General features: G+C 42.4%; 1 protein-coding gene across 1 annotated transcript; it reads left to right on the forward strand.

The window, feature by feature from the left end:
- Window positions 1-1,894: 1,894 nt before the first annotated feature.
- On the forward strand, window positions 1,895-2,662 carry LOC120935579 (taste receptor type 2 member 39-like). The gene has a single exon (XM_040347627.1). The coding sequence runs from the start codon at window positions 1,895-1,897 to the stop codon at window positions 2,660-2,662; it is 768 nt and encodes a 255-aa protein (XP_040203561.1).
- The last annotated feature ends 22,721 nt before the right edge of the window (window positions 2,663-25,383 follow it).

Below are 25,383 nucleotides of genomic sequence, written 5' to 3' on the forward strand. Positions count from 1 at the left end.
ACAGTTAACCTCCCTGGCAGTATGATTCTTTCAGATTTTACAGTAGGTGCTGGAAGCGGTACTATTATTTTGCATGGAAATTTGGCGTTTTATACTGTAGGCCTGCAATTGTTAGGAATAACTCACTGAAATCTGTCCAAACAAGAGTCTAGTAGACATCCCGGGTATAATAACATTTGAAACACAAAATCATAAATTATAATATAACAAATAAATATAATATAATTATAACAAATAATAATGTAATTATAATAAAAATTATTCCTTTTAGTGTTTGATGACAAATTTCCCCACAAATCGATATCGCTTAATTCTGAAAGTGATTCTAATTTATTATCGCTGTTTTTTAGCTGGTCTAAAACCACTTTTGACATACAGGGACACTTTTTGGTTGCTATGGACAATCTACAGTTTCCAGGCAGAAAGAACAGTCTTTATTATATAAAAGTGCATGTAGGACACTGGGCAGACTGCTAGGGACAAAGGGGGTGTGTATGTATTTCATACAGTACTGTACAGTATATAAGATTACAGTATACTGTATGTGTACTGTTTTTTTTTTATTTGGCGCAGATCTCCACCCCCCATGCGTCGTAACGTCGCAGGGAACGGAGCTCGGCAACACACGGCACTGTGTGAATCGAGCAAGGAGAATACAGCTCGATCACATAGCGGGGAGACATCGCAGGATCCAGGGGACAAGGTAAGTAAACTCCACCTGAACACTGCGAGGCGATCCCGACTTGGGAATACCGCCAGAGTGGTTAAACAAGTGTTTACAAATTGTAAGTAATTTTATTCTAATTATGATTCTACTTACAGAATAGATAACACATATATACGGGTTGTTGGTGCTACACACCCCGATATGTTACATTTGAATAGAAGATCCCTCATGGGGTTTTTTAGCAACAAAGAGATGTTAAAGACAAGTGACAATAATTATTTAAAAAAAAATGATTTTACTTTATTTCTATCGTAGTATCAAAAATTAAATGGACATGGGTACATAGGAGTTATAAAAAGTATTTCTGGCCTTAACATAAAAACATATCTTGTCAACAACAGAAAAATTGCGCCGCCCGGGCTTTAAGGCATTTAAGCTATGCCGACGTAAGTTAGCGAGGCAAGTACATGATTCACATGATCCACCTAGCGGCCAGCAAAAATATTGCAACCTAAGATAGGACGGTGCAAGCTGTCGTATCTTAGATATGTTTAAGTGTATCTCTGATTGAGAATACACTTAAACATAAGTCGGCGTAGATTCTGAGTTAGGTCGGCTTGTCTACTGATAAGCCGGCCTAACTCTTTCTGAATCTACCTAAATGTATTTTAGTAATTTAATGCATTCATACAACATTCAGAACATTTACATTTAATACAGTGTAGTTTGCAATAAAAATTAGAGACTTTTATAATTTCCAAACCTTACACCACGGCTTGTCATTTTTTTGTTGACCATGAAAAAAGGTGATTGCTATTACGGCACACAAAGTTTAAACCTCAGCAAGACTCATGAAATAAAAATAACTGAGGCATGCAGGTTTTCATTCAAATTTAATGACTATAAAATAGCTTCACTGATTTCAGTATCCAAATGTCATGCAAAACATGAAGCAACCAGATCTATCTTTAATATATCTCAGGACTATCATATCTCACAGGGCATTCAAACATTAAAAACCTTCTTCTGTGTATCTACGGAGAAACCAGATTCTCTGTGAACAGTATATGTTACCTTGAAGGAAACATGGATTCTGCTTTTTTGATTTCTTTCTTATTTCTTATTTTTGCTTTGATTTTCATTGGGTTCTTTCTAAATGGATTCATTTTCATGACAAACGCAATTGACTGGTTACACGGTAAACAACTCCAAGCTGTTGACATAATCATGGCAAGCCTGGGCTTGGTGAGGATTCTTCTTCTCATGCATTCAGCAGTTACAGTTGTTTTGTTGTTTTCTGTTGAGTTCAGGAAGTTGGTTAAGTTATATGTTCACTCTATAGTCACCGTACAAGTATTTCTAGAGTTCTGCAGTGTGTGGTGGGGCACTGTGCTCTGTGTCTTCTACTGTGTGAAGATCACCAACTACAGCAACAGATTATTCATAAAACTCAAGATGAGAATCTCTGGGATGGTCCCCTGGCTTCTTCTGGGGTCCATGGTGGTGTCACTTTTTTCTAGTCTTCCATATGGATGGTGTGTCTATTCACTTCACAAGGTCAATTCCACCCAAATTTACAACGGAACAAGCAGAGAAGATATAATTGTACACACAAACCATGTCCGTGTACAAATTATCGTTGTTTCTGGATTTTTTGTTCCATTTCTCATCTTTTGTGTAGCCAACTTCTTTTTGGTGGTACCACTCGTCAAGCACACCCGAAATATGAGCAATACTAACACTGGATTTACAAAAGATCAACTTGATGTCTATTTAAACGCTATTAGGAATATGTTTTCATGTTTAATCTTTTATATCCTCTATTTTATCAATAGAATGTTGATGCCCTTAAGTGTGCAGCTAAACAACAATTTTTTTTCTTTAGTATGCTGTTTTTTCCTGGTTGCCTACCCAAGCCTGCACTCTGTTTTATTAATCATCAGTAACATAAAACTGAAACAATCCATTATTGATGCTCTCCACTGCCTAAAATAGGAAAATTGACTTTTAGATGGACTATAAAGTAATGGTTCAGTACAATATCTTTTTTTTTTTATGTGGACAATAAGGACATCTTAACCTAGGACTTGAACTATGAGCTATTTTTTACTCTTGATCAGGGCAGCCATCAGAAATTTTTGGGCCACTTACACAGCTTTAGGCCTGGCCCCCTCCCGCGACCCTGACCACAAACATTCCCCAGGGTTTGCCCACGGGCCATACTATCAAATTCACACATTGGCCACCTCACCACCTGTATGAACTCAGCCCCCCCCTCAATCCTGTATATATGTCACCCCCCCCCCCCCCCCCCACACACACACAGTGCTGTGTTTTGGCCTAGGTCGAACAAGGGACCTCGCACAACCACCAGGGACCCCACACAGCCACCAGAGACCCCGCACAGCCACCAGGGACCCCGCACAGGGACCCAGGACCCCACATAGCCACCAGGGACCCTGCATAGCCACCAGAGACCCCGCACAGCCACCAGGGACCCTGCACAGGGACCCCACACAGCCACCAGGGACCCTCGCACAACCACCAACCAGGGGCCCCGAATAGGAAGGCCTGATTTTAGTCTTTGAAAAATTGAATTCAGCGCCAAACAAATAAAATTAAATTACCTAAAATACAAAAGCTGCACCTCAAAAACAATACTGATTGTGATAAATGAAAAAATATATAGAGGGCGCTAGACCACTCAGTGATACCAATTAATATTAAACAAAGTGATCCTGTGAAAAAAAAATATATATATGTATAAATATAGATATATCACTATCTGCATTAACAAATAAATAATAAAAGTAATTGACAAAAAAACATTCGGAAGTGTCTCTGTGTCAAAAAACACATATAGTCCCAATAGTGTGTTCAATCAATGCATCACACATGTATAAACAAATCTTCTTTGTTGGTTTTTCTTTATGTGAAAAAGGAGAGGAAAGCCATCACCACAAATCAAATCTTCTTAATCACCCACTAATGGTGTTGGAGCAAAAAGATGCGCTTACCAGAAACATTGGACTATTATAATTAAACAATAGTCTGTTACGCTTATGCAGGATTGTGCCTGCATACACATCGGACAGGAAAACCAAATTAGAACCTCGGTACCAGGGATTCAGATAGGATATGAAACAACAAAAAGGCAATGGAGATGCCAATAGTGTGATATTGCTAAAAATTTATTGATTATAAAAGTAGAAAAAACAAGATTCAATGGCCAAGGTGGCCTCTTACTTTAAAAGTGCCTACCCGGCACTGGGGCTGCAGGCGTATCACCGCTACCTTGCGGTGCGGTACGTGTGTGGGTCGTCTGGTGCGGTGCCAGCTCCGTAGCACGGCTCGGCGTCCCAGCTGACAGCTTACACGGGCAGGGAGGCACGTCACGTGATCGGGTCCGCCTCCGACGTACGTTTCGTCAGGTACAACGTCTTCAGGGGGGCGTGCCTAGGGCAGGGACAGCACAACAAATCTGTACACACACAAGGCTCTGGCACCTCTCTGTATACAAACAGCCCCCCTCCCTTTCCCTCACAGCCCCTACTTGTAAAGAAGATCTTCCTACCTGACATGCTGAGAAGCACAGTACAGATCACATGAAGGGTGCACATACACATAGTAGCTAGAGTTGGCAGTAAAGAGCTTGATGTCTGAGCTCAGTGATAAGAATAGCAGAAGCTCGGAGATCTTTTGTGTAATGCACAGCATGGCTCCCTCAACCCATCCTGCCTTCTTCGGGCCCCTGCGGGCCCCTCTGACCCCGGGGGACCCTCACAATTGTGATGGCTGTACCCCCCTGCTCTCGAATTGCATGATCTGTGTTCCCACCAGCATATGGAAAGATTTTGAAGTATAAGAAATAACCTAAACCCAACTCTGGCCATCATACAACTTTATAGGTAGAGACTTCCACGTATTGAGTGACCTATCGCAGATGACTCCTCAAAGTCAGAGTATTTGAACTTTTCAAATTAAGATAAAGAATACCTTGCTATTGTACAGACATTGCTCTCCTTATTCATAAACACATTCCATTTGCAATTATGTTAAATCTAATCTAATTTAATCAATCAATAATGTTTGTCAATAATTCTTTTTTAGATATACAATCTTTTTTTTAGTGCTTGCAGCGCCATGTAAATAAAATATTAAAATTACATTTGTACACTTATTGTGATAATCGTTGCAAATAAAAAAAAAAGAGTGGCAATATACATCTAGAGTAACACCGTTTATTTTTTTATACTTAGTATGTATAGAAATTGTAAAAAAAAAATCGAGGATAATTTGATAGATATCTGACCCATAGATCCCAAATTTCTTTGAATAACCCCAGTTTATCATGTAAAATTGCAGTCATATGTTCATTGAGCATGATCCAGGAGAGTTTATTTTTAAGCTGTTCGAATGGCAATATGGCCGATTTCCACGATTTAGCTATTATGATTCTTGCTGAAATGAATATAAATTGTATGAAGCATCTTTGAGGTTTAGAAGCTGTTTTTATTTTACATCCTAGCAGCGCCTGTCTCAGTGATTTTATTAGATTTATTTGAGTAAGAGTATATATAAAATGATATACTCTAATCCAATATCGTCTCACCCTAGGACATTGCCACCATATGTGATATATTGTTCCCTCTTTTCCGCATCCACGGAAGCAAATGAGGAGATGCGTTAGGTACAAAAGATGCTAGTCTAGTGGGACCATCTTAAAAGTATCTTGTAGTTAGCTTCGATAATAGAAGTATTCATAAGTGACCACAATGCCTCTTGTGCTATATTATGCCATTCGTCAAACTCAATACTTTCCCGGAGGTCTGTTTCCCATTTTTCCATGTAACTCTGTTTAATGAAAGAATTAGTCAAAAAGGAATAAATCTTTAAAATATGACCTTGAATTTTGTAAAATTTCCGACATAAATATTCCATTGAGATATGGTTGTTATATTAGAGTCACATGGTATATTAGTTAAAAAAATGTTTTATCTGTGTATAATGAAATTGTTCTGAAACCGGTAGTTGATAATGTTCTTCTAGGAATTTACAGGTTAATATTCCTTTAGTATCGCAGATATCTGCTATACGTAATAGACCTTTGTTATTCCACCATTCAAAGTTTCCGGGGGTAAGGCCCGGGGTGAATTTTTTGTTTCCAAATATAGGGGCTAATGTGGAATGTAGAGATTTAAATTTGTATGTCCTGGATAATCTGTCCCAAATATTTAAGGAGAGTGATAATGTTGGACACAAAATTGGTGGTCTTTCTTTTGGTGATAACCAAATTATATGGGAAATCGACATACCACAACATGCATAATCTTCTATATCCATCCAAATTGGGTGGGGGTGAGTCGAATGAGATCTGGCCAATTCACCCTAGGTCTTTTGATTCCCCAGATATAAGATATTATTTTAGATTGAAAAGCGATTAATTCTGAATGAACCAACGTCACTGGTAGTGTGCGGAAATAGTATAATATTTTTGGTAGAATATTCATCTTCATAGAGTGTAATCTGCCAAACCACGACGGTGGATGGAGTAACCACTTGTCCAGGTCAGCTATACCTATAATGGGACTATAATGTACGCAACCTCACAAGGAGTGAGGTTGATTTCCAAATATGGAAGGGAGTCTGAGTGCCAAATAAATCTATATGATTTTTTTAGAGAAGAGATCGTGGTTTCATCTAATGATATGTTCAAGGCCTGTGACTTTTCGTGATTTATGTTAAGTCCCGAGATGGTGGAGAATGATTTAAGTATAGCATTTAAATTGGGGAGAGTAGTGATGGGGGATGAAACCAACATCAGAATGTCGTCTGCAAAAAGGACACATTTATGTTCACTGGTGCCACATTTAATAACTTGGATGTCTATGGAGGAACACATTTTTATTGCTAGAGGTTCCAGGGCTAAAACAAAAATAAGTGGTGACAGTGGACAACCTTGTCGGGTTCCTCTATGAATGGAAATGGGGTTTGAGCAGTATCCTTTTATCATCAAGGTTTACTAGAGGTATACACAACATATAACAGTAATACCTATTGTAAGCGTTCCACTGTTTTGGATACCCCCTCACTTGTTAATTCATAGAACTAATTTTGGGAGATTGTGTCCTTCTACTAGTAGACATCTCTCTAATGTACAGATTCAGATGTTGCTTGCACATGAGGATGCTGTCCTTTGAGGATTCTAAAAAGATCACTTTGTACCTTCAAAATGTCCCTGCGCACCGGCGCCGAATAGAGCCGACCCGAGCTTCCTTCGGGAAGTCGTGACGCGCTGTGTGCGCCGTCGTTTAGCATGTCAATCAATTGGCATGTCAATAGGAACACCCTCTCCCGCGGGATTCCCTACCCGGAAGCCGCGGTGAATTCCAAGGCTAAACGCTATCTACGGAAAAGAAAAAAAAAAGATCAGTGTAATTTTATATGCACAACTGGGCTGGATGCAGTGTTCGAAATTTTTTATAGGGTGAACCTCCACTTTAACCACTTCACCCCCGGAGGATCTGGCTGCCAAATGACAGGGCCACTTTTTCGCTTTAACTGATAATTCCATGTGGCTCCCAAACCAAATTTACGTCCTTTTTTTACTACAAATAGAGCTTTCTTTTGGTGGTATTTGATTACCTCTGCGGTTTTAATTTTTTGCGCTATAAACAAAAATAGAGTGACAATTTAAAAAAATATATATATATTTTGTACTTTTTGCTACTGTATAATAAATATCCCCCTTTTTTTTAAAAAAAAGCAAATAAGCGTTTATTGATTGGTTTGCGCAAACGTTATAGCGTCTATAAAATAGGGGATAGATTTATGCCATTTTTATTAATATTGTTTTTTACTAGTAATGGCGGCGATCAGCGATTTTTATTGTGACTGCGACATTATGGCGGACAGATGTATACAAAAGTACTCCTGCGCTGTTCGTATGCTAAAAGAATTAAAGGGACACTGCTGCAAACACCTAGTGATCTATCCTAATAGAAAACAATGTGACAAATGAAAAAGGTGATGGTGTCTGCGCTGTGAGGCAAAGGGATGGAAAACGTGAAAAAGAAAGGGGGGAAAAAAGGGCGATACACTGAATATGTGAACGTAAAAGTTGCCTCAAATAGCCGTTATATAATCCAAATAGTAGCGAGTAACAATAATCCAAATAATAGTGAATAAGTGAAACAGAATCAATAATAGTATAAATCATACAACACAGTATAACATGTGGATGGATACATATACCTATACACAATAGGATGTAGTATGGTATGCCAAAACATACACATTTACAAGGAGTGCATATAATAAAGTGAATAAGTGAAAAAAATTATGAATAAGAGTCTCTATATCGTGATCCCAAAGCCTAGTGTTGAAGGATGGAAAACACTTCAAAGTGCAGAAACCTCTTGTGGCTCTTATCTGCTCGCCTCACCGCTGTTGTACTAACAGCCTAGTAATCCTCAGTTACACCAGGTGGCACAATCTTTCTGGAGGTACACTTGGAGGACCCAGTTCCAGGTAGACACATGTAGAGAAATAACAGGAAGGTATATAGTGTAATTCTGTGACCCTTGTGATTTAGAATACAATGACAACGCACTCAAGATGCAGAGCCTATCTCCACGAGTGCCGAGCTCGTAACAGATCCTGCTTGTCTTGTCTTATCTTATTCCTCCTTATCTCATGGGCTCACACTTGCGGCAAACAGTGGTTCAGAGAGTGGTAGTGAAGTAGAGAGGAGAGAGGAGACACATCGCATAATCCCATTGCAAACAGATTTATTGATAAAAACAATGTCACAATGTCAGAATGTGCAATGTCCGGTGCTTCAATCCCGACGCGTATCGTCACGTCACGTGACTTCATCAGGGGACACATCGAACACTTTTGACACTATTTTGGGACCATTCACATTTATATAGCGATCAGTAGACATGTGCACAACAAAAAATTGCTTTTTTTTAATTTCGTTTCATCTCGTTCCGTAGATTCGTAAAGATTCGTAATTTCGTAAGACGCAAGTTTTTCTATTCCGACCCGTTCGTATTTACGTAACAGTTTTATTTTCGTTTATACTGAATGATTCGTAAGTCTGTCTAATTTATTTTCGTTGATTCGAAATTCGTAATTTTGTTAGATAATAATTTTCATTTAATGGATTCGTAATTTTGTACTTTCGGAAATACATTGCGGCGCGGTCATTCATAATCTCGTATTTTAGTTTCATTTTAAACTCGCGGCTAATCCATATTAAAGCCTCGTACACGTGGTCTGACTTTTTGCCAGCAAACTTCAAAATTAGCACGTTTTCAAAAAAATCCGAGCGTGTGTACGCTCCATCAGACAAACTTTTTCAGTTTTCATCGGACAAAAGTTCGCTCTGCAAACGGACAAACTTTTCGGCAACAAAAGTCCAGCCAACTCCCTGTGGACAAAAATCCACGGAAAAGTTTGTTTGAAGTCCGATCGTGTGTATGAGGCTTTACACTGTCCAATGTGACTCAGCACAAAAGAGATAAGCTGATTGGCTAAGATATTAAGTAAGATACATCACTCACTAACTACACTGCCCAATGCCCATTCGAAAGAGCGATTCGAGTACACACATTTACGAACAAACAAAGAAACGGATTTACAAAACACACAAATGAAAATACGAACATACGAATGAAAATATGAATATACGAAATTACGAACAGACAAAGGATTTAAAATACGGAATGCAAATCGTTCGTTATAGATGTCATTTTCGTTCTTTTGATGTTTCAGTGTTTCGTATTGTAGTAAGTTTGTCCAATCGTACGTTCATATTTTCGCTTGTTCGTTATTTTGCTTATTCGTAATTCCATAATTTTTGTAATTAAGTACCTTTAGCTATTCGGATGTTCGAATTGATCCGAATGTACGAATACTAACAAATTTGTACGAAAATCCATGCATTACGAAAGGAAACGCACATGTCTAGCGATCGGTGCTATAAAAATGCACTGATTACTGTATAAATGTGACTGGCAGGGAAGGGGTTAACACTAGGGGGCTAGGAAGGGGTTAAGTCTGTCTTAGTGAGTGATTCTAACTGTGTGGGGGTGGGGTTTACTGTGACACAACAGTGATCACTGCTCCCGATGAGAGGGAGCAGACGATCAGTGTCCTGTCATTAGGCAGAAAAGGGAGATGCCTTGTTTACACTGGCCTCTCCTCATTATCGTCCTCCCTTCTCCGACCATTAGAGCAGCACCCTGCCATCCTCTTGACTTCGCCCACCACAGAGCGCCACCCTGCCCCTCCCTGACCCCACCTACCACCGAGGGGAATCCTGCGCCTCCTCCTCCCTTCACCGAATCACAGAACTGCAAAACTGCCTGTCGTCCTGACTCCGCCCACCACAGAGCAGTGGTCACCTGGTGACACGCGGGGTCCGGTGATCTCGGTGCTGCTCAGTGGTATGAAGATGATGGACGTCGGGGCCCCCAGAAGGGCCAAGAGTAGTTTGGCGATGGTCTGGAGGCCCCCCGTAGTGCAGAGCCAGATCCTCCCTCTGCAGTCTCTGAACCCCAGGTGCTGGCAGCGGTGGAGTATGCTGTGAGGGGGAACATCATCACTAAAGTTAGAAGATCGAGAGAGAGCTGCAGAGGGTGAGTGGCTGCAACTACCAGGGGAACTACAACTACAAGCATGACAGGGGGACTACAACTACAAGCATGACAGGGGGACTGCAACTACAAGCAAGACAGGGGGACTACAACTACAAGCATGACAGGGGGACTACAACTACAAGCATGACATGGGCACTACAACTACCAGCATGACAGGGGGACTACAACTACCAGCATGACAGGGGGACTACAACTACAAGCATGACAGGGGGACTACAACTACCAGGGGGACTGCAACTACAAGCATGACAGGGGGACTACAACTACCAGGGGGACTACAACAACCAGAATAATAGGGGGACTACAACTACTGACATGACAGGGGGACTACAACTACCAGCATGACAGGGGGACTACATCTACCAGCATGACACGCTGTAAATTAGATATATTGTACTTTCATTCTTGAGAGTAGGTGTGTAAATTGGGGCAACCTTGTAGGGGCCCCATAGCATCACTTTGCCCAGGGGCCCATGATGCTATTAAGATGGCCCTGAGGGCAGGGCCAGGGCTGGAGTGACATGCAGCTTATGTGAGGAGCCCTGACCAATCCCCACTTGGTATTGGCAGGGGCAGGCCTCCCATATAAGCAGAGCTAACAGCTCACTGGGGAGGAGTTGAAGTAGAGAATGGAGTCCTAGATAGTAGCAGGAGGCCATCCCCATCTGGGGGGGTGCCCAACACATAGGAGCCCGGAAGATCTGGGAGGGAGCCTCAACCTTACTTACACGGTCATGGAAGAGGTCTCCTGGAACAGAGGGGCTGGAGAAGCTATGGGTAAGGATGTCCGGTTAAAGTTCTCTACCATGGACTCGGGGGAAGGTGAAGGTCGGTGAGTGTGACACAGTGGATTTTTTAGAGGAGGCATGCCAGGGGAGCTGGGTGTGAGGCCAGAGGAGAGACTGTGGGAATCATGTTAAGTCACTGCAGCCTACGGGCGCAGGATTTGCAGGCCAGACTATCTGGGATCAATAGTCCACCAAGTCAAAGCTGACAACTTACTAGGCCTCCAGGGAGGGGTACTGCAGGCCTCTGGCCTAGTAGCTGTAGTCAACTACCACCAAGTATGACCAATTACAGCCAGCAAGTGGGGGTTATTCAGAGTGATCCCCTTTTGTCAGTATGAAGAGGATGGAACAAAGAGAGACTAAAGCCTCGTACACACGGGCTAGAATCTCGTCAGGAAAAAAACGTTGTTTTTCCTGATGAGATTCTTGGCAAGAATCCCTTGCCGCCCAAGTGCCGCCCGACCGCGGTTCTCTTGAAAGGCAAGAATGCGGTGACGTCATCGCGTACGACGAGCATGCGCTCATCACATTCAATGCCATCGCGTCCTGACCACTAACTAGAAACATAATTTCCTGCTTGTGTGATTGGCTCACCAATTTTCCCAGAAATCTGCCTAAGATACAAGTCAGATTTTAGGCATCCCTTGCAACAAACATTTCATTTTTTGAAAGATAGTTTCAATAGAAACCCATCTAAAGGGATGATTTCCCCATTAATGCCCTCTAGCTCCACACCTGACAGTTAATTATCAAACCACTCCCATTAGACCTACTCAGAACAGAGGCACAGAGAAACACACAGGGATTTTTTCAGAATAACAAAAGGTAGGATTCTGTAACAAAGTTTTAATAATTCTTGCAACGTACATAGATCACCCGGGGGGGAAAGTTTTTTCTCAACAAAAGTGGCGTTACGCTTTAAAAACATCAAAGGCATTGAGCACTATAGTGCAATAGCGTCAGTGGAACTGAACATCAAGCCCCATCCACACTATCAGTTTTCCTGCTGGTTTTCTCTTCAGGTTTACCAAAACAATGTACAGTAGTGCAAGGGCCTGCCTGATTGCATACAAATTGAAACTCTTGAGGTTTGACCTTATATTAGATGGTTTTGGTAAACCTGAAGAGAAAACCAGCAGGAAAACTGATAGTGTGTATGGGGCTTCAGGATGGGACTATTCTATCTATATTTGTCCTGAGGGATGGTATGGGATTATTGTAATATTATATGTAATACAAAGCTTGGAGAGCCAAAAATGATAGGTTATAACATATATCACGGGATACTAGAGTTGATATTATGCGATTAATTTCCTTTTACATATTGATATGGGTTGTGTCGATGAGGACCTTAAGGGTCCGAAATCTTTTATGAAAAAAATAATAAATGAAGCCTGAATGAAAAACATAATAAAATTAGGTGGAGGAGGGAAGACGACACTTGGTCATTATGTATATATATATATATATATATATATATATATATATATATATATATATATATATATATATATATATATATATATATATATATGTATATATATATATTATATATTCAGTAGAGAAACAATTATTTATAACAAAAAGAATAGAGTGCAAAAGTAAAATTGTAAGGATAACTCAAATCAGAGTTGCAACCACTATTTCCTCATTGAGGCCTCCAGGCGTAAGAGAATCCAAGGTGTAGATCCAAAATGTTTCCCTCTGGCAGAGATGTTTAAAATGCTCCGCCAGTGGGAATGAGCTAGGGATGGATGGGATCTGTAACCCACACCTTGAGGCCTGTGGAGGATTTTTCATGATGTCCTAGAAAGTGTCAGGGCACACTGTGCTTATCATCACCTCCCTTTACCAGGCAGCGGTGCTCTCCAAGTCTTTTCCTGAATGTGTAGATGGTTCTCCCAACATAATGTAGATCACAGGGACAAATAAGACAATAGACAACACATTCCGTAGAACAATTAAAGAAACTCTGGATGTGATATGTTTTACCCTTGGCCAACTCCTTTTGGCCATGGGTAACATGTTTACATGTTAAACATAGTGTCTTACGACATTGATACATACCCACTATAGGGATTTGGCATAAGGTTTGTGCGGGGCAGATGTGATTGGATTTGAGTTTGCTAGGAGCCACTGAATTGTTAACACTTCTGGCTTTTCTACAGGAGAACTTGGGTTTGATCAGAATAGTGGATTGGATATGTTGGTCCTCCAGAAGAATAAGCCAGATAAATTCAGATTGAAAGCTTGGTCTATGAGCGGCTCTGGGAAGTCTTCCTCAATAAAATTTTGTTTTAAAAAAGCCCCCAGTGCAATGTAATCTATTTCCCTGGTACAGTTTATGCACAATCGACAGAACTGACTCTTGGGAATGTTATTGATTCACCCAGGGTGGTGGCAACTGTGGTGGTGTAGAAACTAGTTATTGGCTGTGGGCTTAGTGTAGTTTTTAGTTTGTATGCAACCTTCATGATGAAAACTGTCAGATCTGAAAAGGCTAATTAGGTAGGATCATGTATGAAGCTGAAGGAAAGGCTGTATGCATTGGAGTTATAGTGTTTGACAAACTCCAAAAACTGAGACTCTGGGCCATCCCAGATGACAATGATGTCATATATATATCTCCCATAAAAAATAATTTTGGAGATATAGGGATTATTTGCCAGATATAATTGGCCTTCCAGAGGCCCATGGTGAGGTTTGCATAACGGGGGTAAAATGTGCACCAATTGCCTACCCATCACCTGTAAATAGAATTTTCCGTCAAACTCTAAATAATTATGTGTCAACAGAATTCCGCCTGAATTGTGCCTGCTGTGGGTTGAGTGGTGAATCATCTGAGAGGAAACCTGTTACAGCTCTTAAACCTATAGAATATGGAATTGAATTGTACAAATTTCCGATAAGACCCCTGCCCGCAAACACCCACAACCACCTAAGTGTACATATTCACCAGCACACCATGGCTCACCAAATTCTGTCCAACTGTTTATTTCATTGAAAGAGATCACCTTACAGAGATAAGTGCAATATTTCGTAACTGCACAGTTGTTCCAAAACATTGCACTTATCTCTGTGAGGTGATCTATTTCAATGGTAATCGCTGCAGCACCCACCATTTTTAAGAGCCATACTTGCCAGGAATGTGTGCGATAGGAAAATTTACAAGACCCCCACAACCAACTGCCACGGTTTTGGGGATGAGTCCCGTGTCCCCATCAACATAGAGACAAAGTGATTTAGGGTGGGGGGCAGAGCCCCCCTCTCCCAAGACACCCACCCCCTTATGTTGAGGGCATGTGGCCTGGTATGGTTTAGGGGGGTGCTCGCTCCTTCCCCTTCTTCCCTGACCTGCTGGGCTGCATGCTCCCGCCCCAGTGTGAAAGGGGCCTAAATAGCTTCCTTTACCTTAGTGCTGTCCTCCTTCACTTACCTTATCCTTCAATTTTGCTTTTAAATGTCCTTATTTCTTCTGAGAAATGCTCACTTCCTGTTTTTTCTGTCTGTAACTCACCACCGTAATGCAAAGCTTTCTTCCTGGTGTGGAGAAAGCCTCTTGAGGGGGGAGGGGGCGAGCAGGCAAGTCAGGACACTCTCTACTTTGCAGATAGAGAAAAGAGCTGTGTGTTAGTGGGTGTCCTGACACTCCTGCTCACCCCCTCCCCCCTCAAGAGGCTTTCTCCATACCAGGAAGAAAGCCTTGCATTATGGTGTGGAGTTACAGACAGAAGAACAGGAAGTGAGCATTTCTCAGAAGAAATAAGGACATTTAAAAGCAAAATTGAAGGATGAGGTAAGTGAAGGAGGACTGCACTAAGGTAAAGGAAGCTATTTAGGCCCCTTTCACACTGGGGCGGGTACCGCGGTGGTGGTATAGCACCGCTAAAACTAGCGGCGCTATACCGTCAGAATTTTTTTTTCTTTTACAACCCCTTTAAGTCTATAGGTTTGTTTGTATTCTTGTATGGGAAAAGAAAGAAAGTTTACCGCTGAGAGGTCCCAGAGAACTGCAAAGTGGAGTCCAAACTCTTGGTTGCAGGCACCGCAATAGTATGCAAAAATGTATAAGAAAGAACCGGGACGGCCGCACTCCAAAAATAAAAATGTGTTCCTTTTAATAAAAACTGGTCACAGCGAAAAATCAGGAAAAAGGGCTAACGCGTTTCACACTCTCATACATTGCTTATTCATAGCTTAATAGCTATGAATAAGCACTGTATGAGAGTGTGAAACACGTTAGCCCTTTTTCCTGATTTTTTGCTGTGACATCCATGTTGTGACCAGTTTTAATTAAAAGGAACACATTTTTATTTTTGGAGTGCGGCCGTCCCGGTTCTTTCTTATACATTTTTGTTTGTATTCTTGCCTTAGATATTGCCGCCACAATTTCCCCCTCTGCCATCCTCACTTACAGTATAGCTTCTATGGTTTCCGTGAGGATAAAGTCAATTCTAGAATAGGAGAGGTAGGAGGGAGAATAGTATGATAAGTCTTTTTCTGTTCTATGTTGACATCTCCAGGTCATACGAGTGCAAAAGATGATTGATGGTGTGGTGTGGAGGTCTCTTGCCTGTAGATGAGTCCAGGGAAGAATTTTCAATTACGTTACCGCTTTTTGCAGAATAGGATTTTTGTGAAGAGTTCCTTACAGAACCTAAGCTGCTTAGAGTTTGGGGCATATACATTTACAATAGTATATTTCCAGTTTGGTTGATTTTGCAAGTAAGCATGTGAAAACGTCCTAGGGGGTCTGAAATTTCTGAGTGTAGCTTAAAGGTCACGAGTCTCTGATAGCTGTAAGGACTCCATTTTTCCTTCGGGCGTTAGAGGCTGAAAATAAGTGTGAAAAATATTTCAAGGAGAAAGGTGGCATCTTAGAGGCTGCAACGTGGGTTTCTTGGATAAGAAGAACGTCTGCCTTAAGGGAGCGAGCTTCTCTTGAGAGTGACGGCCGTTTAAAGGGTGAGTTGAGGCCCCATACGTTGAATGAGAGAAACTTAATCGCCATATCTCCTATGGTCTCAAGCAGTGTGGAATTCTTTCAAAGTTTGATAGGAATTCTGTAAGGGTCCTGTAGATCAGTGGTCATCAACGCTGTCCTCAGGGCCCATTAACAGGCCAGGTTTGCAAGATAACTGAAATACATCACAGGTGATATCATTTACTGCTTGGTGATTGCAGTATTATAGTCTGTATCTCCCCAAGGTAATACATAAAACCTTGCCTGTTAGTGGGCCCTGAGTACAGGGTTGATGACCACTGCTGTAGATCATTGATTGGGGCACAAGAGCGTTCAGTGGAGGTAGAAGGGTCACAAGTGGTTATGTGGAGAAGGAAAGTATTTAAATGTAATGACTATAAAATAGCTTTACAGATTTCAGTATCCAAATGTCATGCAAAACATGAAGCAAACAAATCTATCTTTACTACATCCTCAGGATTATTATCATATCGCACAGAGCAGCCTATATCAAACACTAAAAACCTTCTGCTGGACATCTACAGAGATACCAGATTCTCTGTTATCAGTACATGCTACCTTGAAGAGAAGATGGATTCTGCTTTTATGATTTCTTTATTTGTTCTTATGTTTGCTTTGATTTTCATTGGGTTAGTTCTGAATGGATTCATTTTTATAAATAACTTAATCGACTGGTTACAAGGTAAACAACTCCAAGCTGTTGACATAATCATGGCAAGCCTAGGCTTGGTGAGGATTCTTCTTCTCGCGTATTCTACATTTTCAATTTTTGTTTTATTTTTTGTTGAGTTTCAGAATTTGGTTAAGTTTTATATTCACTATATAATCGCCGCACAATTATTTCTAGAGTTCTGCAGTGTGTGGTGGGGCACTGTGCTCTGTGTCTTCTACTGTGTGAAGATCACCAACTACAGCAGCAGAATATTCATAAAACTCAAAATGAGAATCTCTAGAATGGTCCCCTGGCTTCTTCTGGGGTCAATGTTTATTTCTCTTCTTTCTAGTTCTCCCTTTGGATGGTGTGTATATTCACTTCACAAGGTCAATTCCACCAATATTTACAATGATACAAGCAGGGAAACATTCGCTCTACATGCAAACTATGTCAGTGTACTCATTATCATTGTTACTGGATCTTTTGTCCCCTTTCTAATATTTTGTGTAGCCACTTTATTTTTGGTGGTACCACTCTTCAAGCACACCCGAAATATGAACAACAATCACACTGCATTTACAAAAGGTCAACTTGATGTTCATTTAAATGCTATTAGGAATATAATTTCATTTTTAATCTTTTATATCATCTTTTTTATAACTAGAATGTTGTTGGTCTTCGGTTTTCAGCAAAACAATCTTTTTTTGGATTTAGTAGGCTGTGTTTTCCTGGCTACTTACCCAAGCCTGCACTCTGTTGTGTTAATCATCAGCAATGTAAAACTGAAACAATCCATTATTGTTGCTCTCCACTGCTTAAAATAAGGTTTTTCATTAACATTATAAATTTTTTTTTTATGTTGCTCCAAACAATTTTAAACATTATCATATTTTTATGTGAGGAAATCTATTGGCTTGTAGGTGGACTGCAAGGTGATAGTTTCAGTACAATTGTATGAGAACAGTAAAGACATTTCTCTCCTGAACTATGTGACCTGAACTATGAGCTGTCTTTACTCTTGGGTGTATGATCTGTGTTTCCACCTGCATATAAAAACATTTTAAAGATTTTAAAGTAGAATAAATAACTAAAAACCCAACTCTGACCAACACTCAACTTTATAGGTACAGACTTCTAAGTGTAGAGTGACCTATCACAGGTTACCCTCAAAAGTCAAAGTATGATCCCCACGAAGCTATGGAATACCAGCTATTGGACTGACATTGCTCTCCCTATTCATAAACACATTCCGTTTGCAATAACTTATGTTAAATCTAAACCAAAAGCATGGAAAAATATTAATTTTAGTCAATGTCTAAGAATCTTAAAAAACAAACAAAAAAACACTGACTAAGATCTACTAAACAATGAATTTGAGAATTGTAAGTTTAACAAGTAACTAAATCACTGGCAAATCAAGAACTTTATCGGGAACTTTATATGGGGTTTACCTTCCCTGATTAAAGCTTAATATACCAGCGTTCATACAATTTAAGATATTTTAAATAAATTATAATCCTACTCTTTGCTATGTCAGTGCACTCCAGTATTGTGCTGTGAAACTTCAAGGCATATGAGTAGAGAGCTGAGGTGATTATGATAAGAGTGGACATCTACATTGGTTATGATTGGAAATTGCTTTGAAATGTATTGAAGTGTTTATTCACTGGTCATGATTTGCGTAAAACTGACTATCAGACTTACCTATATGTAAGTGGACATCCCACAAAATGACTGAAATAAGGTGTTTCCAGTGAAAGGTACTGCATATAAAGACATTTTAGATAGTTGTTCGCTTTCAACTAAATGCCAACAATTTCGAGAAGGACCCTTTTCTGTTCCAGCATTGCTGTAAGCCTGTGCACAAACCAGCTCCAAAAAACATTGTTCAACCAGGTTAATGTGGAGGAACTTGAATGTCCTGCTCAGGAGGACCCTCGTCTCAAGTCTACTGAACACCTTTGGGATGAATTGAAATGTCTTCTAACTTAACATTCTTGTCTATATTCCTATCACACACATTCCTTGACACAAGGCTCATCAGTAATGGGTGCTGCAGTGATTACCAGCTGGATACCGGAAACATCAAATCAATGTACATATTCACTAGTACACCAGGAATCTTCAGTTATCATCCAAAAGTTTTTATTGCAGAAATATCACATCACAAAGACAAGTGCAACATTTCGGAGCCACACATTCCTTCGTCAGAACCCCTTTGTCAGGCATAACATAACATGACTAGCTGACTTTAGAAATACTCTTTTTGCTAAATAAAACAATTTTTCAGACACATTCCAAAATCTTGTGGAAAGCCCTCCCAGAAGAGTCAAGCCTTCTATTAGCACCAAACAAAGGAGGAACTTCATATATAACAGCCAATGGTAGGTGATTAGTACGGACGAGCCGAACAACCCCCCGTTCGGTTCGCACCAGAACCTTCGAACGGACCTATCGAACCCCGTTGATGTCTATGGGACTCGAACGTTCAAATTCAAAAGTGCTCATTTTAAAGCCTAATATGCAAGTTATTGTCGGAAAACGTCTTTGAGAACCCGGGTCTTGCCCCAGGGAACATGTATCAATGGAAATTTTTTTTTTAAAACGGTAGTTTTTTCTGGAGCAGCGATTTTAATAATGCTTAAAGTATAAAAAAAATAAAAAATTCCTTTAACCACTTAAGCCCCGGACCAATATGCTGCTAAATGCCCAAAGGCTCGCGCGACGTGGCTCCCAAACAAAATTGACGTCCTTTTTTCCCCACAAATAGAGCTTTCTTTTGGTGGTATTTGATCACCTCTGCGGTTTTTATTTTTTGCGCTATAAACAAAAATAGAGCGACAATATTTTTTACTTTTTGCTGTAATAAATATCCCCCAAAAACATATATACATTTTTTTTCCTCAGTTTAGGCCGATACGTATTCATCTACCTATTTTTGGTAAAAATAAATCGCAATAAGCGTTTATCGATTAGTTTGCGCAAAATATATAGCGTTTACAAAATAGGGGATTTTTATTGCATTTTTATAATTTTTTTTTTTTTACTACTAATGGCTGCGATCAGCGATTTTTTTCGTGACTGCGACATTACTGCGACACTTCGGACAATTTTGACACATTTTTGGGACCATTGTCATTTTCACAGCAAAAAATGCATTTAAATTGCATTCTTTATTGTGAACATGACAGTTGCAGTTTGGGAGTTAACCACAGGGGGCGCTGAACGTGTTAGGCTTCACCTAGTGTGTGTTTACAACAGTAGGGGGGTGTGGCTGTAGGTCTGACGTCATCGATTGTGTCTCCCCTATAAACGTGTTGACACGATCGATGCGCCGCCACAGTGAAGCACGGAGAAGCCGTGTTTACATACGGCTCTCCCCGTTCTTCAGCTCTGGGGAGCGCGACGGAGCGGCTATAAACGAATAGCCGCCCCATCATCCCGGATCGCTCCCCGAGGGAATCCACCCACCGCACGCAGCAGGGGGGGGGTCCCGATCGGACCCCCGACCCGCGGAAAGGCAAGGACGTATATATACGTCCTTCTGCCTGACCGTGCCATTGTGCAGACGTAAATAGTCGTGCGGCGGGCGTTAAGGGGTTAAATATCATACCTGCTGGGTGTCTATAGTATGCCTGTGAGGTGGCACGTGTTTAGAACTGTCCCTGCACAAAATGAGATTACTATAAGAAAAAAGTAATTTAAGACTGCTTGCGGCTTTAATGTAATGTTTGGTCCCTGCAATATGGATGAAAATCACTGAGAAAAATAGCATGGGTTTCCCCGCCCTCCTCCCCCCAGGTCATTATAAGCCCCTTTGGCCATATATACTTTCAACAGCAGTATACAGGCGGTGCAAACAAGACAGGGACTGTAGGTCCGACCGACGTAAGTCTCTTACGCCATCGTATCTTGGATTCATATTTACGCTGGCCGCAAGGGGCGCTTCCATTGATCTACGCGTCGAATATGCAAATGACCGAGATACGCCGATTCACGAACGTACTTGCGCCCGTCGCATGAGTATACGCCGTTTACATAAGGCGTACGTCCGGCGTAAAGATAAAACATCTCTAGGGAGGTGCAACCCATGCAAAGGTATGGACGACGGAACAGCCGTTGTATTTTACGTTGTTTACGTAAGTCGTACGTGAATGGGGCTGGGCGTAGGTTACGTTCACGTCGTAGGCATTGAGCCGTCGTATCTTAGGGCATAAATTCGATGTGATTCTGAGCATGCGCGCGCATGCGCCGTTCGTTCGGCCCTTCATTTACATGGGGTCACGCTTCATTTTAATAGATCACGCCCACTACTCCCTACTTTGAATTAGGCGGGCTTATGCCGGCCAATTTACGTTACGCTGGCGCAACGTAGGGGGCTTGTGCTTTGTGAATACTGTTCTTGCCTCTCACAGTTACATCGGCGTAGCGCATATGAGATGCGCTACCCCGGCACAAAGATGCGCCGCTCTACGTGAATCTGGCCCTATGTTTTTTTTACATCTGTCCCTGATATGTCTGAAACCAACATGCTTCATTTGTTTTGCTGTCTGTGTGCATCTGTTCAGAAGATTGCACCTCACTTTCTGTCCCAATGACATATGATTTTTTTTTTTTTGTGAAACAAGGATTGGTGATAAAGCAGGACAGGAGACACCTTTTACAGAAGAGAATTTCCCTTCCTAGGGGTAGATTTCCTCTCACTTCCTGTTGTCTCCTTCCGTTTGCAAGTAGGAGTCATTTGTAAGTTGGATGTTTGAAAGTAGGGGCCTGCCGTATATACTCTGCATAAATTTGGGCCCTAGGTGTTGGTGTTGCCACAACACTGTAAGCCCTCACAGTTAGTCTTGGTGGGCGCTGGAACGCCCTGCTGTGAAATATTAGATCAAGAATTGTAATTACATGCCCCTGTTGAACAGGGACAGAAAAATTGGGCCTTAGGCACTGGTGCCACAACACTGCAACCCCTCACAGATACTCTAGTCGGAGTGCAGGAATGAGCCCGCTGCAAAGCATTGCATCAAAAATTGTAATTACATGCCCCTGTTAAACAGGGGCAGAAAAATTGGGCCTTAGGCACTGCTGGCGGTGCCACAACACTGCAACCCCTCACAGATACTTTAATTGGAGCGTAGCAAAGAGCCACATCCAAAGTATGGCATAAAAAATTGTTATTATACGCCCCTGATAAACAGGGGCTGAAAAATTGGGCCTTAGGCACTGCTGGCGGTGCCACAACACTGCAACCCCTCACAGATACTGGAAAGGGGGAAAAAAGTTGGGACTTTAGATGAGGTGTATAAGTATAGCACCTCCATCCCTGGTTTGGAAAATGAAAATAATGGTAGTGGGAACATTTGGGACTTTAGATGAGGCTGCAGACATGGTGCGGGTAATAGAAAAGGGTACAAATTTATTGTTCACAAAAATGCAAAAGTATATCAACATCCAGAAAGCATGTAAATGAAAACATTAATTTTAAATAAATTACATTACTTCATATTAAAAAACATAAATATGTGAATGAGTAATAGGGGGGAACAAGGATACAGCAGTGATCAGACTTGGACACCTTCCCCACCGAAAATCCTCTGGCTTACTGGGTCTTGCGGATGGATCACTGGCCAGAGCTTGCGCAGTACGCAATTGAGCTACTGGCTTGTCCTGCATCCAGTGTTCTTTCAGTGCTGCTGGAGGCTTTGTGACTGATCACAGGGTGCGCCTCTCCACCGACTCCGTCGATCGACTGACCTTCATTAAAATGAATCAGGCTTGGATCAACACCTGATGCTGATGTAACTGAATATTTTTTTTTAAATGTCAGATCTCTTGGAGACTGCCTATGCTGATGCTGAGTGACTGTCCTGTTATGCTGACTGAATATCCTTTTCCTCCTCAATGATCTTGCTGATAGCTAGTAAGAACATTGTTGGTTCTGGGCACTGCCAGCAGTGCCTAAGGCCCAATTTTTCTGCCCCTGTTTATCAGGGGCGTATAATAACAATTTTTGATGCAATACTTTGCATGTGGCTCTCGGATTTTTATCATTATACTTTTTCGTAGATTCCAGTCGGCTATTCCCTATGGTTTTTCCTTTGGCTATACCCTTGATGCTAGCACACTTGACCCTGTGCTGCCTTGTCTGGGGAGGATTCCTTGCTGCCCCTCTCTTGTGTGCGCTGCAATGCCGCCTCAGCTCCCGCGGCGCACCTAATGTCCTGGTCGTGGTTCCATATTGTCATGATCTGTGTCATGACTCTGGTCACCTGCTGGTGGCACTGTTCTCTTCAGTAACAGGGGTGCAGTTCTGGTGGCCTCCAGCAGGTGTCGCTCAATACAGATTTGCACAGGTATTTAAGCCCGCCCTAAACTGGAGTTCAGGGCTTCAGTATTTGCTTGTCAGCCTGTTCCCTGCCTGACCTGTTAGCTGTTGCCCATCTGTTCCTGCTTCGCTCCCTGCCCTGGACCCTGTCGCTTTGACCCCGGCTTGTATTTTGGACTTTGCTGCTCTCTCCTATCCTTGACCCCTGGCTTGGACCTCGGACTTGCTTATGTCTTATCCCTGCATTACCTGCTTAGTGGTTTTTGGTTGCTGTGTCACGCTTGCTTTCATTGATTGTTTTTCACGTGTGCTTTAACTTAATAAACATATATATTTTTTCACTATCTTGGTGCCTGTTTCCATTAGTGCAGCCCATTGACCTGTAACTCAGTACTCGGATGCCTGCGTGGGCATCCCCTGACATAATACTGAAGCCATATAAACAGGTCGGCTGCACTTGGGAAATTGGCTCTGGGCATTTGCTTTTATAAAAATGCATCTAGAAGATATTGTGTACCTGTCACTCTTGGCAACAGATGACAGAGATTTCTGCTATCAGGAACTAAGTGAATACACTAGTGAGCAGTTGTTGGAATGTATCCGTATGGCTCATGTTTTTATTGATCATGGCAGTGTTTTGTTTGAGGATGTGCAGCCATTGATTCAGATCTGCACAGAGTTGGCTCAGTCTGATGCTGCTAATGAACGTGATGATTATACACCTCCTTTTAGTGCAGCTCAGGTAGAGTCTTTGGTGTGGCTGTTGGAGGATGATTCAGCCTTTTTTCATGAGCAGTACTCAGCTTGTCCTCAACAGGTGATTGCAGCATGCATTAATTCTGTGCAGTCTCTGGTCAGACAAGCTGTGTGCAAACCTGATTTTGTGCAACCATTATTACAAGCCTGGTCCAGTTTGTTGTACTCAGCCCCTGCCAGCTTCCAACCATCCATTTCTAGTTACCAACCTGCTGGGATGTCTTTTTCTTTACCCCCAATTCCCACTTTTGCTGAACAATACACCCTGCTAACAACAAAGTACCAGTCCCCTGTTTCCTCCTGCTGCACTTACCCTGCCTTTAACCCTTCTGCTGCTTCTCAACTGCCTCCGTTTGTTCCACCAAAATCCTCTTCACCCCTACCAGCCGTATCCATTACCTCCAACCCTATACCCATATACAAACCCCCAGTGGTGAAACCAAAGAAGAAGAAGAAAACGTTTTTTCCAATCCACTCGATCCTGCCACTAACCCAATCTGCATCCACTTCAGCCAACCTGCTTCAGACTGTTCCAGTGCCACCTGCCCAGCCTGTTCCAGTGCCATCTGTTCAGCCTGTTCCAGTGCCATCTGTTCAGCCTGTTCCAGTGCCATCTGTTCAGCTTGTTCCAGTGCCGTCTGTTCAGCCTGTTCCAGTGCCGTCTGTTCAGCCTGTTCCAGTGCCGTCTGTTCAGCCTGTTCCAGTGCCGTCTGCTCAGCCTGTTCCAGTGCCAGTTGCCCAGCCTGACGTGCCAGTTGCCCAGTCCGACGTGCCAGTTGCCCAGCCTGACGTGCCAGTTGCCCAGCCTGACGTGCCAGTTGCCCAGCCTGACGTGTCAGTTGCCCAGCCTGACGTGCCAGTTGCCCAGCCTGTTGTGCCAGTTGCCCAGCCTGACGTGCCAGTTGCCCAGCCTGACGTGCCAGTTGCCCAGCCTGACGTGCCAGTTGCCCAGCCTGACGTGCAAGTTGCCCAGCCTGACGTGCAAGTTGCCCAGCCTGACGTGCCAGTTGCCCAGCCTGACGTGCCAGTTGCCCAGCCTGACGTGCCAGTTGCCAAGTTTGTTGTGCCAGTTGCCCAGCCTGACGTGCCAGTTGCCCAGCCTGTTGTGCCAGTTGCCCAGCCTGTTGTGCCAGTTGCCCAGCCTGTCGTGCCAGTTGCCCAGCCTGTCGTGCCAGTTGCCCAGCCTGACGTGCCAGTTGCCCAGCCTGACGTGCCAGTTGCCCAGCCTGACGTTGCAATGCCAACATACCAACTTGTTGAGCCCCATGTCTGCAGCCCAGCCGGAGGTGTTCCTGTCTGCTGCCCAGCCGGAGGTGTTCCTGTCTGTTGCCCAGCCGGAGGTGTTCCTGTCTGCTGCCCAGCCGGAGGTGTTCCTGTCTGCTGCCCAGCCGGAGGTGTTCCTGTCTGCTGCCCAGCCGGAGGTGTTCCTGTCTGCTGCCCAGCCGGAGGTGTTCCTGTCTTCTGCCCAGCCGGAGTTGTTCCTGTCTTCTGCCCAGCCGGAGTTGTTCCTGTCTGCTGCCCAGCCGGAGGTGTTCCTGTCTGC

Source organism: Rana temporaria, chromosome 4 (assembly GCF_905171775.1).
Source record: "Rana temporaria chromosome 4, aRanTem1.1, whole genome shotgun sequence".
NCBI classification, from domain to species: domain Eukaryota; kingdom Metazoa; phylum Chordata; class Amphibia; order Anura; family Ranidae; genus Rana; species Rana temporaria.

Coding starts and splice junctions, on each gene's coding strand:
- LOC120935579 (XM_040347627.1), top strand. CDS start 1,895: ATGGCAAGCCTGGGCTTGGTGAGGATTCTTCTTCTCATGCATTCAGCA.